This window comes from Dama dama, chromosome 1 (assembly GCF_033118175.1).
Source record: "Dama dama isolate Ldn47 chromosome 1, ASM3311817v1, whole genome shotgun sequence".
NCBI classification, from domain to species: Eukaryota; Metazoa; Chordata; class Mammalia; order Artiodactyla; family Cervidae; genus Dama; species Dama dama.
The window spans coordinates 74005257-74019728 of record NC_083681.1 but is presented as its reverse complement, the minus strand read 5'-3'; the positions used below and the strand labels follow the sequence as shown (position 1 = coordinate 74019728).

General features: G+C 50.7%; 1 protein-coding gene across 1 annotated transcript in view; it reads right to left on the bottom strand.

Annotated features, from left to right (window-relative positions):
- CRY2 (cryptochrome circadian regulator 2) overlaps nt 1-13874 on the bottom strand; it is a 33238-nt gene extending 19364 nt beyond the window's left edge. The window contains exons 1-3 of the mRNA XM_061152370.1: nt 13651-13874; nt 3303-3411; nt 798-940 (exon numbers count right to left, since the gene is read on the bottom strand). Of these exons, the coding sequence (XP_061008353.1) occupies nt 798-940; nt 3303-3411; nt 13651-13871 (473 nt within the window). The 5' untranslated portion in view covers nt 13872-13874. The remainder of the gene's footprint in view (nt 1-797; nt 941-3302; nt 3412-13650) is intronic.
- Nucleotides 13875-14472: the final 598 nt, after the last annotated feature.

Genomic DNA, 14472 nt, shown 5'->3' with positions numbered 1-14472 from the left:
AGCCGGGACTTGCCGGGTGAGTTCCTTTCTCAGTTCCTCTCTCCTCCTCTCTATTAGCGGAGGCAGAAGGTTGGCTGCTACCCCTGCAGTACCTCCCACCTCCTCCTCTGGCACGTGGCAGGAGGAGGCGCTCCACACCCAGCGCCTCCCGTGAGCAGAGTCCAGCTCACATGCAGAGCTGTGTGACCTGGCCTCCCAGCAGCCACCACCGGTCTAGGGGAGGCGGGCGGGGAGCCGCCGTGGCGGCAGCAGCGGAATAGGGACAGCTCTGGCAGGGAAGGAAGGGGAGGAGGGGGTTTCCTCCTGGCCTCTCTGAAAGCACAGGGCCCCGCAGAGATCTCTCAAGCCTCCAGGGCAACACCTAAATGCGAGGCCTGAAAACCTAAGAGCCAGGGGGGCCCAGGGAACGCAGCTGGGGAACAGAGGCTGTGCCTGTGAGAACAGAGATCTACTGGGAGGGGCCACAGACAGGCCCCACTGAGGTCAGAGGGCAGTTTCTGAGCAGCAGGATGGAAGCAGGAGTATGTAGGGTGGGTGGGCGGGCCTGGATCATGTTAGGAGCAGATCTGTGAAGATCCTGTTTGCGTCTCTTGGGCCGAATGAGCCTCTCTGCACCCAAATCGGGTAAGCTCTTTGAGCTGTTCTACGGGCCTCCACTCTGACCTATTCTCCCCCGGCTCTCCACGCCCCATGTGCCAGGGGGCCCTACTGCTGAACCTCCCTGAGTTCCGCTCAGCAGGGGCCCAAACCACCAACTCCCGCAATAGGCAAGCTGAGCCCTGGGACCCATCTCTTACTTGTCCAGGTCGTAGAGAGTATGCGAGTTCTCAGTGACCACCTCCACACCAGCCTCCTTGGCCATCTTCATGATGGCTGCGTCCCGCTCCTTCCCAAAGGGTTCAGAGTCATACTCAAAGGTCAGGCGGGTCACCCCCCATTCCTGTGGGGGGAGAGAATCTGTAATGCTCACCACTGCTGGGGAGAAGGAAGCTGGGCGGGCACTCAGCTCCCTGCCGAGAGGAAACCGAGCACATCGGGAGACCTGTCAGAACAAACTGGGGAAAACAACCTGAACCAGAAAGCCAACCGTCTGAGGGTCATGAGGTTTGAGGAGGGCAGGCCCCTGAGGAGAGGCCAACAGCCCACAACAGTGGAGCCCGAGGCTAACGGTCCCTGTGTGATCAGGAGAGAGGTGGGCAGCTCTGGGCGCTGCCGGCATCCTTGTGGTAGAAGAATGCAGCAGGAGGCTATAAATACACGCTCCCAAGGGAGCCCCCTGTCCCAGAAAGAGGCATAGGATCGCCAACTCCCGCCCGCTCAGCAGGCCTTTCCCAGAGCTCCTCAGGGTCCTGCAAACTTCTGGCCTAGTTTTCTCGGCAGACTTGGGCGATGTGAAGTATCCTCACGGTTTCCACGGCAACACTCCTGAGGCCAGTAGCAAACAGAGCTAGTAGGCTCCAGCTCTCAGACAGCTGGGAAAGGAGAAGCAGCCCTTGGCCCAGAGGTCAGAGAAACCAGAGCAGAGGGGCCACATGTTTTAAAAGAAGGGAATTCTTTTCCAAGTCTTTAGTCATGTCTGGGAGAAATTTCTGTATTTCCTAGCAGATCTGGGAGAGAGTGGCCCACTGAAAGGCTGTACCCTTTCTGGAACCCACAGAAAGCCCTAGAGCAGGCAACTAGCAGGAGGAAACCACACTCCAACCGAAGTCTCGGCCACAGTCTCTTAAACTCTGAACCCTCGGGGCAAACGTCCTGGCTACGCACACGCCGGTCCGGTCTTGACTCAGTCCTGCGGGGTGTGGGTCCCGGGCAGAGCTGCTTATCTCTCCTCCAAGGCTAAGGTTAGCACTAAACATTCATTGGGCACTTACTATGAACCAAGAACTATGCTTAGCAGTTCATAATAGGTTACAAGGTTAAAGCCTCACAACCCTATGAGTAATAATAAAAGTGTTATTATTAGATGACACCTTCTCCAAGAAGCCTCCCTGACCCTCTTTAGAAAGATTCTCCTGCACCTGCCCATTTCCCATCACAGCAGTTACCATACGGCAGTGAAGCTGCCCACTACGTGCCGGCTTCCTCCATTAGTGTGAGTACTTGGAGCAGAGATCATGTCATCTCATTCTTCATCACCCTAGGACCTGGTGTGGGGCCGCACACATAGCAGAAGCTTAATGATATACAGAGAATGGATGCTGTGTCTGTATCTCTGGGCTATTAGTGGGCTGGCCTCTGAGGTGCTGGGAGGTGGGGGCAATGCGGCGGGGGAAGAGAGGCCCCTGTGTTTAATGCTATGGTGGTCACAAACACGGCTCTGGGCTCAGAGCTGGGGCTCAGCTCCCAGATTGCTGCTCTGAGTTTTGCAGGCATGGGCGAACTATTGCTTCCCCGTCTGCGGAACAGGGACAGCAGCACCTACGTCTGAGGGCAGCGGCCGGGAGTACAGGCATTAACGGACACAGAGCGTGCACCGAGAACAGCGCTTGACTCACGGGCAGCCCCCAGTGAGGCTGGCTCCTACCAGCACTGTGCGATGTGCGTGTGTCTGTGTGTGGGGGTGTGGGGAGGGGAAGTGAACGCTGAAGCATTTACTCGGCTGCCTGCCTTGACATGTAGTCTTTCCTCTTGTCTTTGCCCCCCAGGAAGAACAGGAAAGGAAGCAGGGTGCAGACAGGCCCAGAAGCAGCTGTGCGCTGATGCACTAGAGCCTCTGTTCACGAGCACTTACGCCTCCACTTGGGTCTTAGAAAACGTGTATGATAAGGGGCTTGTGGGGGCAACTGGGCTGGCTGCCTGATATAGCAGCCAGAGGCCCATGTGGCACTGAAATGAAGATTCTGTCGATCATTTATGAAGGAAGTAGGGACACTCCCATTAAAGAGGCTGATTTTTTTTTCCCAATAAGAAGATCAAAGCAAGAGGGGAAACGCCCCTAGATAAACAGGAAGCCTCACCCTCAAACTCCTGGCGCAAGAAGAGCCCTAACAAATCTTGCTGGCTTGAACCAAGAAAATATTTAAGGAAGCCAGGGATATCTAGGGTGAAATAACTTGCCACATCCCATGTCTGAACTAAGCTGGGAACTTTCCAACAAGACACCAGATTCCTTGATTTTTCCCTTAACACAGTTTCCATTCTGTGGGCAGCTGACCAGCTTCATTCGCTCCCAACTTCCCTAGCAGCGCGTGGTCAGCCCATCCCTGACTGTTTCCATTTCCTCAGTCAGAACATCATCTCATTCAGTCTGTGGGGAAACCCTAGGAGCAGACTCCCACTGTCGTCCTGGACTCTGCACGTACCTTGAACAGCCTTGGGAACACGTCAGCCGGCTGTCCTCGGACCACAAAAAGGCGGGAGTTCAGTTTCCTTAAGCTTCTGTCCAAATCTTCCAGCGACTGAAGTAGGAACCTGCAGAAGCCACGGAGTCCTTGTTGGTGGTAACATAACAAAGAGGCACTTTTTCCTAACAAAGCGGAGAGAACCTTGTGTATGCCAAACAAGTAGCACAGTTCTCCTGGGTTCTTGTCCAGGCGTGATGTGGTAGAGGGTCAGGGCTGCCTCCGTTGAATCCTGCTTTTGCCATTACTAGCTGCGTGACTTTAGGTAATTACTCATCCTCTTTAGCTTCTTCCCCCCTAATCTGTGATACAGAGTTGGTGTTAATACCTATCTCATAGAATTGTTAAGGAAAGAAAGCCAAATCATGCAAGAGGACAGTTCCAAGTACAGGCCGTGGAACAGAAAAAACCTGGGGTAAGTGTGAGCTGCTCCTACTTATGCTGTTCCTCGGTGATCAGAGGCAAGTCACTTACTCCCTCTTGGCCTCAGGCCCTGGGTGTAACTATCCACCCATCACTAGGAGGCTGTGAGAATCACAAGGGAGAAGAGATGGGGGAGCCATATGAGAAGCAAGCGCAGTCCTGTGGTATGCAGGCAGAGGCCGCATCAGCAGAGGAACAAGACTGCAGTTGCCCTGGATGGTGTCACCCACCCTAGGCTGACAGACTCCCTGTCTTTCTTCACTCACGCTTTGGTCTGCGTGGGTGTCTCCTGCCACAGCTCCATGGCCCCGCAGCCTGGGCTGGGTCACCACCATTTCATTTGGCAGGCAGCCCCTTCTCCAGGCCTCTCCAGGGCCCTGGCCATCAAGTTCTTGTCCCAAGAGGCAGAAGGTGTGTGTCTGTAGGATTCCCTCCCATGTATCCATGGGTATGGGGGAATCCAGAAACACCTGGCCTAAGGGCTGGATCAACGTGGGATAGGGACAGGAAATGAACATGGCCTGAGAGCTTTCAGCGTCTGTTTACTTTAGGCAAAAATTTATTACTTGTACAGCTAGGCAAAGGAGAAAAGGAAAGATACACTCATTTGAATGCAGAGTTCCAAAAGAATAGCAAGCAGAGATAAGAAAGCCTTCCTCAGTGATCAGTGCAAAGACAGAGAACAATAGAATGGGAAAGACTAGAGATCTCTTCAAGAAAATTAGAGATACCACAGGAACATTTCATGCAAAGATGGGCTCAATAAAGGACACAAATGGTATGGACCTAACAGAAGCAGAAGATATTAAGAAGAGGTGGCAAGAATACAAAGAAGAACTGTATAAAAAAGATCTTCACGACCCAGATAATCACGATGGTGTGATCACTCACCTAGAGCCAGACATCCTGGAATGCGAAGTCAAGTGGGCCTCGGGAAGCATCACTACGAATAAAGCTAGTGGAGGTGATGGAATTCCAGTGGAGCTATTTCAAATCCTAAAAGATGCTGCTATGAAAGTATTGTACTCAATATGCCAGCAAATTTGGAAAACTCAGCAGTGGCCACAGGACTGGAAAAGGTCAGTTTTCATTCCAATCCCAAAGAATGCTAAAACTACAGAACAATTGCGCTCATCTCACACACTAGCAAAGTAATGCTCAAAATTCTCCAAGCCAGGCTTCAACAGTATGTGAACCGTGAACTTCCAGATGTTCAAGCTGGTTTTAGAAAAGGTGGAGGAACCAGAGATCAAATTGCAAACATCCGTTGGATTATCGAAAAAGCAAGAGAGTTCCAGAAAAACATCTATTTCTGCTTTATTGACTATGCCAAAGCTTTCGACTGTGTGGATCACAATATAAACTGTGGAAAATTCTGAAAAAGATGGGAATACCAGACCACCTGATCTGCCTCTTGAGAAACCTATATGCGGGTTAGGAAGCAACAGTTAGAACTGGACATGGAACAACAGACTGGTTCCAAATGGGGAAAGGAGTACGTCAAGGCTGTACATTGTCACCATGCTTATTTAACTTATATGCAGAGTACATCAAGAGAAATGCTGGGCTAGATGAAGTACAAGCTGGATTCAAGAGAAATATCAATAACCTCAGATATGCAAATGACACCATTCATGGCAGAAAGCCAAGAACTAAAAAGCCTCTTGATGAAAGTGAAAGAGGAGAGTGAAAAAGTTGGCTTAAAGCTCAACATTCAGGAAACTAAGATCATGGCATCTGGTCCCATCACTTCATGGCAAACAGATGGGGAAACAGTCGAAACGGTGACAGATTTTATTTTTTTGGGCTCTAAAATCACTGCAGCCACGAAACTAAAAGACCCTTACTCCTCAGAAGAAAAGTTATGACCAACCTAGACAGCATATTAAAAAGCAGAGACATTATTTTGCCAATAAAGGTCTGTCTAGTCAAGGCTATGGTTTTTCTAGTGGTCATGCATGGATGTAAGAGTTGGACTATAAAGAAAGCTGAGTGCCGAAGAATTGATGCTTTTGAAATGTGGTGTTGGAGAAGGCTCTTGAGAGTCCCTTGAACTGCAAGGAGATCCAACCAGTCCATCCTAAAAGAAATCAGTCCTAAATATTCATTGAAAGGACTGATGTTGAAGCGGAAACTCCAATAGTTTGGCCACTTGATGCGAAGAGCTGACTCATTGGAAAACACCCTGATGCTGGAAAGATTGAAGACAGGAGAAGGGGATGACAGAGGATGAGATGGTTGGATGGCATCACTGACTCAATGGACATGAGTTTGAGTAAACTCTGGGAGTTGGTGATGGACAGGGAGGCCTGGTGTGCTGCAGTCGATGAGGTCGCAAAGAGTTGGACATGACTGAGCGACTGAACTGAACTGAACAGCTAGGCGTGATCACCTTTCTGAGAAACTCATCAATACTTTTTTTTTGGTGGCAGTGGGTGGGAGGGCCGCACACCACAGGGCATATGGGATCTTAGTTCTCTGACCAGGGATTGAACCTGCACCTCCTGCATTGGAATTGTGGAGTCTTAACTGCTGGGCTACCAGGTAAGTCCCCATCAATACATTTTATGACATCTATTTTATCTTCAAATTAACATTTTAAATAGATTAACTATTCATGTGATTCAAAATTCAAGTTACAAAAGGGTACACAGTAAAAAGGTCTCCTTCTCCTGCATCCCCCTGGGAATTTCATCCTCCTCTCTAGAGACAACTAATGTTATCAATGCTATTATATACCTGGGATGCTTTTTAAGTGCATTTTCTCTTGAATTGTCTCAACACATTTTGAAGGAAAATACTACCCTTGTTTTATAGATGAGGAAAATGAGCTACAGAGAGGATAATAAATTTGCTGAAGATCACAATTATTGGGGACAGGTTCCTACCCCACACTCTTGGTCAGACTCAAACCATGTTTTCTTCCTTAAGTTTTCTAGCAGCATATCAGACACTGCTCCAGGGGCTGAGATTCTTGCAAGCTCCCGTGTGTTATGACGAACATACACCCGACTCCAGGTGATCCACTGACCTGCTCTTCCACAGGAAAGAGGCCCTGGCAGGTGAGCTTGGTTCACAGCCACCTCCTGCTATCTACCCTGGGGTCTCCCACCCAGGCCCGTCAACAATGGGAGTCACTAGAGTTTATTCTGAGCACAATGAAACCCAGGGCTCCTGCGAAGCACAGCACGTTCCCTTGACTGTGGGAGTCTTACAGAAGCATCGACTGTTCCCAGGCTGCCAACTAGAACCAGGCCCCCCTGCCGTCTCTGATGTCTACAATATGACACTCCCAGGTGGTTAATGCCACAGATCCACATTCCGGCACAAGCTGAGTCCTGGGTTCAGCCTGAAGCATCGTGCTGGCTGACGAGCAGGCAGGGACTCTCGGAGGGGTTGCGATGGGAGACTGACAGGCTGGATGCTGGTCTCCACAAAGCCAGAGCTCCGCCTCTGCGAATTTCTATTTTTGAGCACTGACACGCTTAGAAAAGGAAAGCTGAGACAGAGTGACGTACTTGCACTTGCGCTGGCCTCCTCTCAGGAGGAAAATACGAGAGATTGCTTCCATGCCACCTGCACCCTGCCAGGCAGGATGCCTAGGGGTAACTGGCAACTTAGACCCCACAACCTCAAGACAAAGGGTCCTCCATCTGCAGCTCCCAGAAATGTACCTGCCTTGCACTTGGGGGCCCACATCTTTCACAATCCACTAGGCTGCACAGGGCATTGGAGCTACAAATAGGACTGGCATGCACATGAAAGCGAGGTTCCAGCTGCCTTCTGTAGACTTTATTTCTAGACCTCATGTATTTATTTGGCTGCAAGGGGTCTTAGGTGCCGCACGATCTTCACTGCACCGTCTTTTGTTTCAGCGCATGGACCCTCTAGTTGTGGTGTGTGGGCTCTAGAGAGAGCAAGCTCAGTGTTGTAGCCCCCGGACTTAGTTGCTCCATGGCATGTGGGATCTTAGTTACCCAACAAGGGATTGACCCACAATGTGTTCCTTGCACTGCAAGGCAGATTCTTAACCACTGGACCACCAGGGAAGACCCCAGACCTCATTGATCAAAAGGAGAGATTTCTTGCAGCACCTCTGAAGTACAGATGACCCAGTGAGAACCCTTTTCATTTTTGACAAGAGAAGTCTACAGCCAAGGCAGGCAGCAGAAGGCAGGACTCTGAACTCAGCAACCAAATGATAGTAACAGCAGCAACTAACCTTTCACGCGCATTTACAGTGAACCAGGTACTCTTCGCCCTGGAGGAGGAAACGGCAATCACTCCAGGATTCTTACCTGGAGAATTCCATGGACAGAGGAGCCTGGTGGGGTACAGTCCATGGAGTTGCAAAGAGTCAGACAGGACTGAGCATGCATGCACAGGTACTATTCTACTTGCTTTACATACATCACCTCATTTAATTCTCATTTTACAGTTGAGGAAAACAGGCACAGAGAGACTAAGTAATGTGTGTAACATCATTCACCTAACGAATAGCCAGAATTCAAGCCCAGACAGTGTGGCTTGGTGTCTGCATTTGTAACCACCAGGCTCCACTGACTCTCAACCAGGACTCACCCCTGAGCACTGAGGCTGTGCTGCCAGGGACGCGGCCATCAGGGAGCACCAGAGCTCAACTCATAGGCCAACACTTTGCTACCAAATCCTGGTTCCTCCAGGGGGATCAAAACAGCTGTGAGTCACCCAGAAGCTTGCCAAAATGCAGGACCTCAGGCTCCCTCCGAGACCTCCAGAAACACAATCTGCGTTTGTAGCAAACTCCCCTGGTGATTCCTTTGCACATTAAAGTTTCAGAAGCACCATCCCAGAAAACAGAACTTGACTTCTAGCTTCTCTTGACAAGTTGCTTGCCTTGGCTTCTAGTTTGTTTTCACTAAAGTTCCTCTTTGAGATCCTGGTTTTGGCCCTCTAGAAATGCTGTTACTTCCAACTCCCCCAACCCCCAGCCAAGCCCTGCAGGGCTTCTGCAGAAAGGGAGGTCTCATGATGACCTCCAGGAGCCCCAGCCTCCAAGCAGACAGAGAAACTGCAGCCGCTGCTCGCGCACCACCCGAGACCTGCCAAGAGGGAATGTGGAGCAGTGCTGCTGCTGGGCAAAAGCGTCCTGGTGCCAGCGGGCACGTTCTTTCACCAGAGACGACCTTGGGCCTCTGTGCTCCCCTGGAGCCCTCCTCCCCATGGGGCCAGTCTCTCTTTACTCCAGTGAGGGACGGCTCCAGAGAAAACTGGCCTGGGCACTGGAGGTGGCAGTGTTCGGGCAGCAGTTCACCCTTGGCAGCTCCAGCTGAGCTCACATGGCCGAAATTCAGAGCACACAGTCCTGTGTGAGCGGCTTAAGCTCACCCTTTGGATCAGACATGTGCCGCTCAGTTGCATTATGTAAGTGCTCTGCAGTCAGAAGCAGAAGTGGAGGAAACCAACTTGGGATTTCCAAAAATACTAAAAGGACAGTAATTCAGGGACTCCGTGGAGCTAGCCTTTTAAAACAAGACAGACAAATCTTTAGGCAAGGACTTCTCCAGAGACAGCAGATTCTGTGTTGAGAAATATTTTTGTTTATTTGTTATTAACAGGAGGAAGGAAAATGATTGTGAACTCTTTTTTTGGGTCTAGATCGCCCTTGACCAAGTTTCTCTGCTTCAAGCCAAGGTTACTGAACTGTAATGATGATATTGTTGGCTGGCCCAGACTGGCTGCACATGGCATTAATAGAAATTAATTTCTCCTATGGGCTTCCCATAGGAGATGCAGTGGTAAAGAAGCCGCCTGCCAATGTAGGAGATGCAAGAGACAAGGGTTCGGTCCCTGGGTCTGGAAGGTCCCCTGGAGTAGGAAATGGCAACCCACTCTAGTATTCTTGCCTGGAAAATTCCATGGACAGAGAAGCCTGGCAGTTTATAGTTCATGGGGTTGCAAAGAGTTGGATATGACTGAGTGAGCATGTGCGCGCGCGCGCGCGCGCACACACACACACACACACACACACACACACACACACACAATTTCTCCTGCCACACACACACACACACACACACAATTTCTCCTGGAGAGTGGAATGAACTGAGACAGTAGCACTGACATATAGGCACTACCATGTGTAAAATAGCTAGTGAGAAGCTGCTGTACACAACACAGGGAGATCAGCCTGGTGCTCTGTGATGACCTAGAGGGGTGGGGTGGGAGTGGGGTGCGAGAGAAGCTCAAAGGGAAGGGATATATGTATGCATATAGCTGATTCATGCTATTGTACAGCAGAAGCTAACACAACATTGTAAAGCAATTACACTCCAATTAAAAAAAAAAGAAATTAAGAGTGCTTAGGTCAAATGGAAAAGGATAACTCAAACCCACAATCCACAGTAGGGATGGATCTCTAGGTATCACTTGGATAAAAATATATTTATTCTTTCCTAACTTCAAAGAGAAAGATGAAGATCAAAGTTTTCACCCCTTTGGGGCAGATGGAAACATTTTCTCAGCAGCAGAACAATAAAAATGCTCTGTTGGGTAACCAGTGTGAATAGCTCAGAGAAACTCAAATTTCCCTGCCAGCAGACCACAGTTCTCAATCTCCTTCTTGCTGACCAAGCTCCAGGGAAGAACCACCCAACATGGGCAGTGCATGCATGTTTAGCTCCCAGCAGTGGGAAGAGAGACACATTTGTTCTTACCAGGCATCCCGGGTCACCTTATTTATTAATTGAGCAATTTCAGCTGATATTTTATTTTTACCAACTCCTTCTGTCCCCAAAGTTCCTGACTACAGGTGCAGCACAGAGCCAAGGAGAAAATGACAGAAATAAAGGGTGAGGTGAATGAACTGTTGCCCAACTCCTATCTCGGTGGCAGTAGGGACAGAAAGGTAATTAAAAAAAAAAAAAAAAAAAGCAGGGGCCTATTTGGAGTACCCATTTTAAAATCTAGAAGCAGCTCACACCCCCTCTTTTTTGGGGGGGGATTCTTACTGCAGTACTTCCTTCCAGATGCAGTAAATTTGGGGCAGGTAGGGCTGGGCAAAGTGGAACAGGGCTTAGCTAACTAGTACTCGACAAAAAGAAAGTCCTGAGGTTCAAATGCTACAATGAGCCATAAATTTCCCGCTGCCACCAAGGCAAGGAGTGCACTAGCCCTTCTCCTATGCTAATAAATCTACATATTCTCAGCTGCCTTTCTCTGTCCATTTTTACTCTTAGAAAGTGTCCTTCATGGTTATTTTAATCTGATTTATCTGCTGAAGAACGCAGTGTGGGAGTCTGTGTAGGAAGTGCAGGAGGATAACAGAGATACAGATTGTGTCCCCCTAACCTCTGGCAGAAGGCCTGGAGCCCACTCTTCCGAGGAAGGCTTCTCAGAAGCAGCAACTGAAGTATTTGCAGAGCTAGAATGTTCTGCTGCAGCACAGTTCTCCCAAGTCACTTCCAGATCCAGAAACAGCCACCGGAAGACTACACATATTGTAATTATGCAGAGGTACGTCTGGTTCTATCACTCCCCCAACCCCCAACAAAATGCACAAAACCACCTGCGGTTCTGCCTTCACTCTGAACCTGGGAGCAAAGAGTATGGTGGGGGTGGTATGAATGCGTCTGTGTCTAAACCCAAGAGCAATGATCATATTCCATTTATTTTGGGTGATTTCACCTCTCGTCTGATGCCAAAACAAATCACACTTCTTGCCAATGAGCTGCAACACGTATCCCAAGTTGTCAGGCTGGGTCCAGTGCTTCTCTGACTTTGCTGCACATGTCAGCTTTAAAGACCCTAGTGCCCAGGCCATAACCCAGAACAATGAAATAGAATTGGGAGAGAAGGGGACCCAGGCATCTTTCAAAGATCCTTAAATGATTCCTGTGTGCCGCAAGATTAAGAACCACCACTCTAGTATGTCCCCCGGTTTTACTTATTTCATGGCATCAATTCTACTAGACGAAGGCTGGTTACTTGTCTTGTGCCACGAAAACGTAGGCTCCAGGAGCTCTGGACACCACATCTGCGTGTTCACTGCTGTGTCCCTAGCAGCCGTGCCTGGCAGATATTAGGCACTTATTAAATAATTGCTCAATTAACATCTGCATTCTTGCATGGCCTGACTTCAGGATTTGACCCAGGCATCTGAGCTGCCACATTCCTTTTCTCTCTCACAAGCTCAGAAGCACTATCACAAAAGGGTGACCCACAAAAATCCATTAAACGCCTAATTTCTATCGCATTTGCGTTTAACCAGCAACAGAGTTTTTGTCATTGATCTGTGACCTCCACTACCACAAAAGAGCAGGCAGTCCTATGCAGTGTCCTCCAAAACCTAATAAAAGAAGAAACTCCTTCATGACAATACAACCAGCAAGCAGTCTGGATTCTATTTACTCTGCTCTGACTGGCACGCTGCCACTGGGAGAGGGGCAGAGTCGAGGCTTAGTCCATGCTAGGGATGGCAGGTCATTTGAGGGTGTTTGTCAAACCAAGCTCCTATCTATAGAAACTGGAACAGAGGCAGAGCAATAGAGAAGTCGAAAACTGTGTGGGCAGGCTCTCCACAGGACTGTCTTTAGTGGTTCTCTCAATATAAGTGGGGCAGGAGGGGCACTGAATAGACCCACTGTGGGGGGCACTCGCTCTCCTAGCAGGGCACACACCCTGGAAAGGAAAGAATGGTGGCGAGCCGGTGTATCCTGGGAATAACTCTGCCCCTTGTGCAACAAGGCCACAAGCAAATATCCTCCAGAACAATGCAAACAAACCAGAGGACTACTGCAGGGCGTGTTGCAGACAGATGGGAACACAGTGTCTCAGAACCCCTTGGTTTCAAACACTGCTTAAAGAGAAAACACATCCACTGTCTATTTGTTCATCTTTTCCCATGATCCTGTCCACTCCATCTCCTGGGAGTCATCAAGAGGGGCCCTCGATATCACAGCTTTCCTACTCCCTAATCTCAGCACATCAGTTGATAAAAGTCTAATCCACAATCGCTCAACTGTGCTTTAAAATCAATCTCGAGAGAAGAAGAGGAAGGAAGGGACATCTTTGGTTCCTTTTTTTTTTTTTTCCCCTGGCAAGTCCATACCTGCTGAGGGAATTCTCCAAAGTGGGTTAAGCACTGTTCTCTGCTAACTCAGGACAAAGTGTCTCTAACTGAACATGCCCTTGAGGTCTTCATCTATAATAGAAGGGAGCCTGGCACTTTGCCTTATCTGATGCTAAGCCAGAGTCTCTAGATATCTCCCAGAGACAGGATGATCTCGGTGGAGGGAAGGCAGGATGGATGAAAAAAAAAAAAAAAACGGATTAAGAAAACCCTAGAGGCTTAAAGATGACCTTCAGGAGCCGGGCAATGCGCTCTTTACTCGATGAATGCAGGCATCTGCTGTGCTGTTAATTCAGGAACCCGTCCCTGCCCTCACACCACAATAGCTCCTGTCATCTCCGCCATCCCCACCCCGGCCCCAGGTTCAGCCCCGTTTTGCCACTCGCTGGCTGCAAGTCCTCGGGCAGGTCAGCTTTGTGTCTCTAGGACTCAAGAGTCTCACCCGTACAACGGGGATCACGATCTGTCCCACAGGAAGGTCGTGAGGACCAACCAAAGAGGGAGGCACACAGTGCGGACCCGCGGTGTCAGAGGGTAGCCTTTCTGAGACTAACCCTCCACCCCAGGCCGCTACTACCGGGACTCACGGCTTCCCCGGTCCCGGCGTCTCCCCTCCAGGGACTCGGCCCGTCGCCCTGCTGCACCTCCTTAAGGTCGGGGTCTTTCGGTAGAGGCGACTGGGGCCAGAGCCTCCGCTTCCGAGGGTGGGTGCCTCAGAGGCCAGGCTGCGTGGCCCGGGCCCACGAACCCCACCCCCGCCCCGGGGGCCCCCCTCACCTCCATCGGTTGATCCCAACTGAGGAGGAGGCCGCGAACCAAGGGTCGAGAATGTAAACGCAACGCACACAGTGCGCCCCGCGCACGGCCGCCAGCAGCGCCGGGTTGTCATGGAGCCGCAGCCCCTTGCGGAACCAGTGCACTGAGGAAGCGCCGTCCCCACGGGCCGCGGGCGCCTGGGCCGCCGCCGCCGCTGAAGTAGTCGCCGCCGCCGCCGCCATCACCGCCCTGACTGCTGGGGCTGCCGCCGCCCCGCCCCCGTAGTCGCCACGGGCCTGGCCCCCGGCCCGCCCAGTGACCTATGACGCCGCGGCTCCTCCCTGGGGCCCCGCCCCACGACCCTGGAGCGCCTCTGCTATTGGCTGAGCGTCTCTCGCCGGGCGATTGGCTCTGAGGCGCCCCCCCCCCCCGCCCCCGGTCTGTCCCCGCCCCCTCACGTTCCCGCCATGTGTGGGCTCTCTGGAGAGGAGCCGGAGGGCGGGGTAGGGTGACGCAGAGGGGCGCTTCCCTAGGAGGTCTGGGCGTGGACGGTGTCTGGAGGGACAGTGGATCCCAGACGTGTTGCTTGAAGCTGTGCGGGCTGGCGGGGTTGCTGTGACTCCAAAAAATGACTAACAGGACGAACAAATGGCTGCCCTACGTCACCATCGTCATCGATAGCATCGTCACCTACCTCACTCTATACATCGTTACAACCTTTTACTACAGCCACTATTTATTGAGTGCATCTTTTAAGCCAAGCAGCATGATAATACCCTTACACTGACGTGTGGAGAGGTGCCCTGGTGTGCAGCAGTAGATGGGTTGGGAGTAGGGACTGGA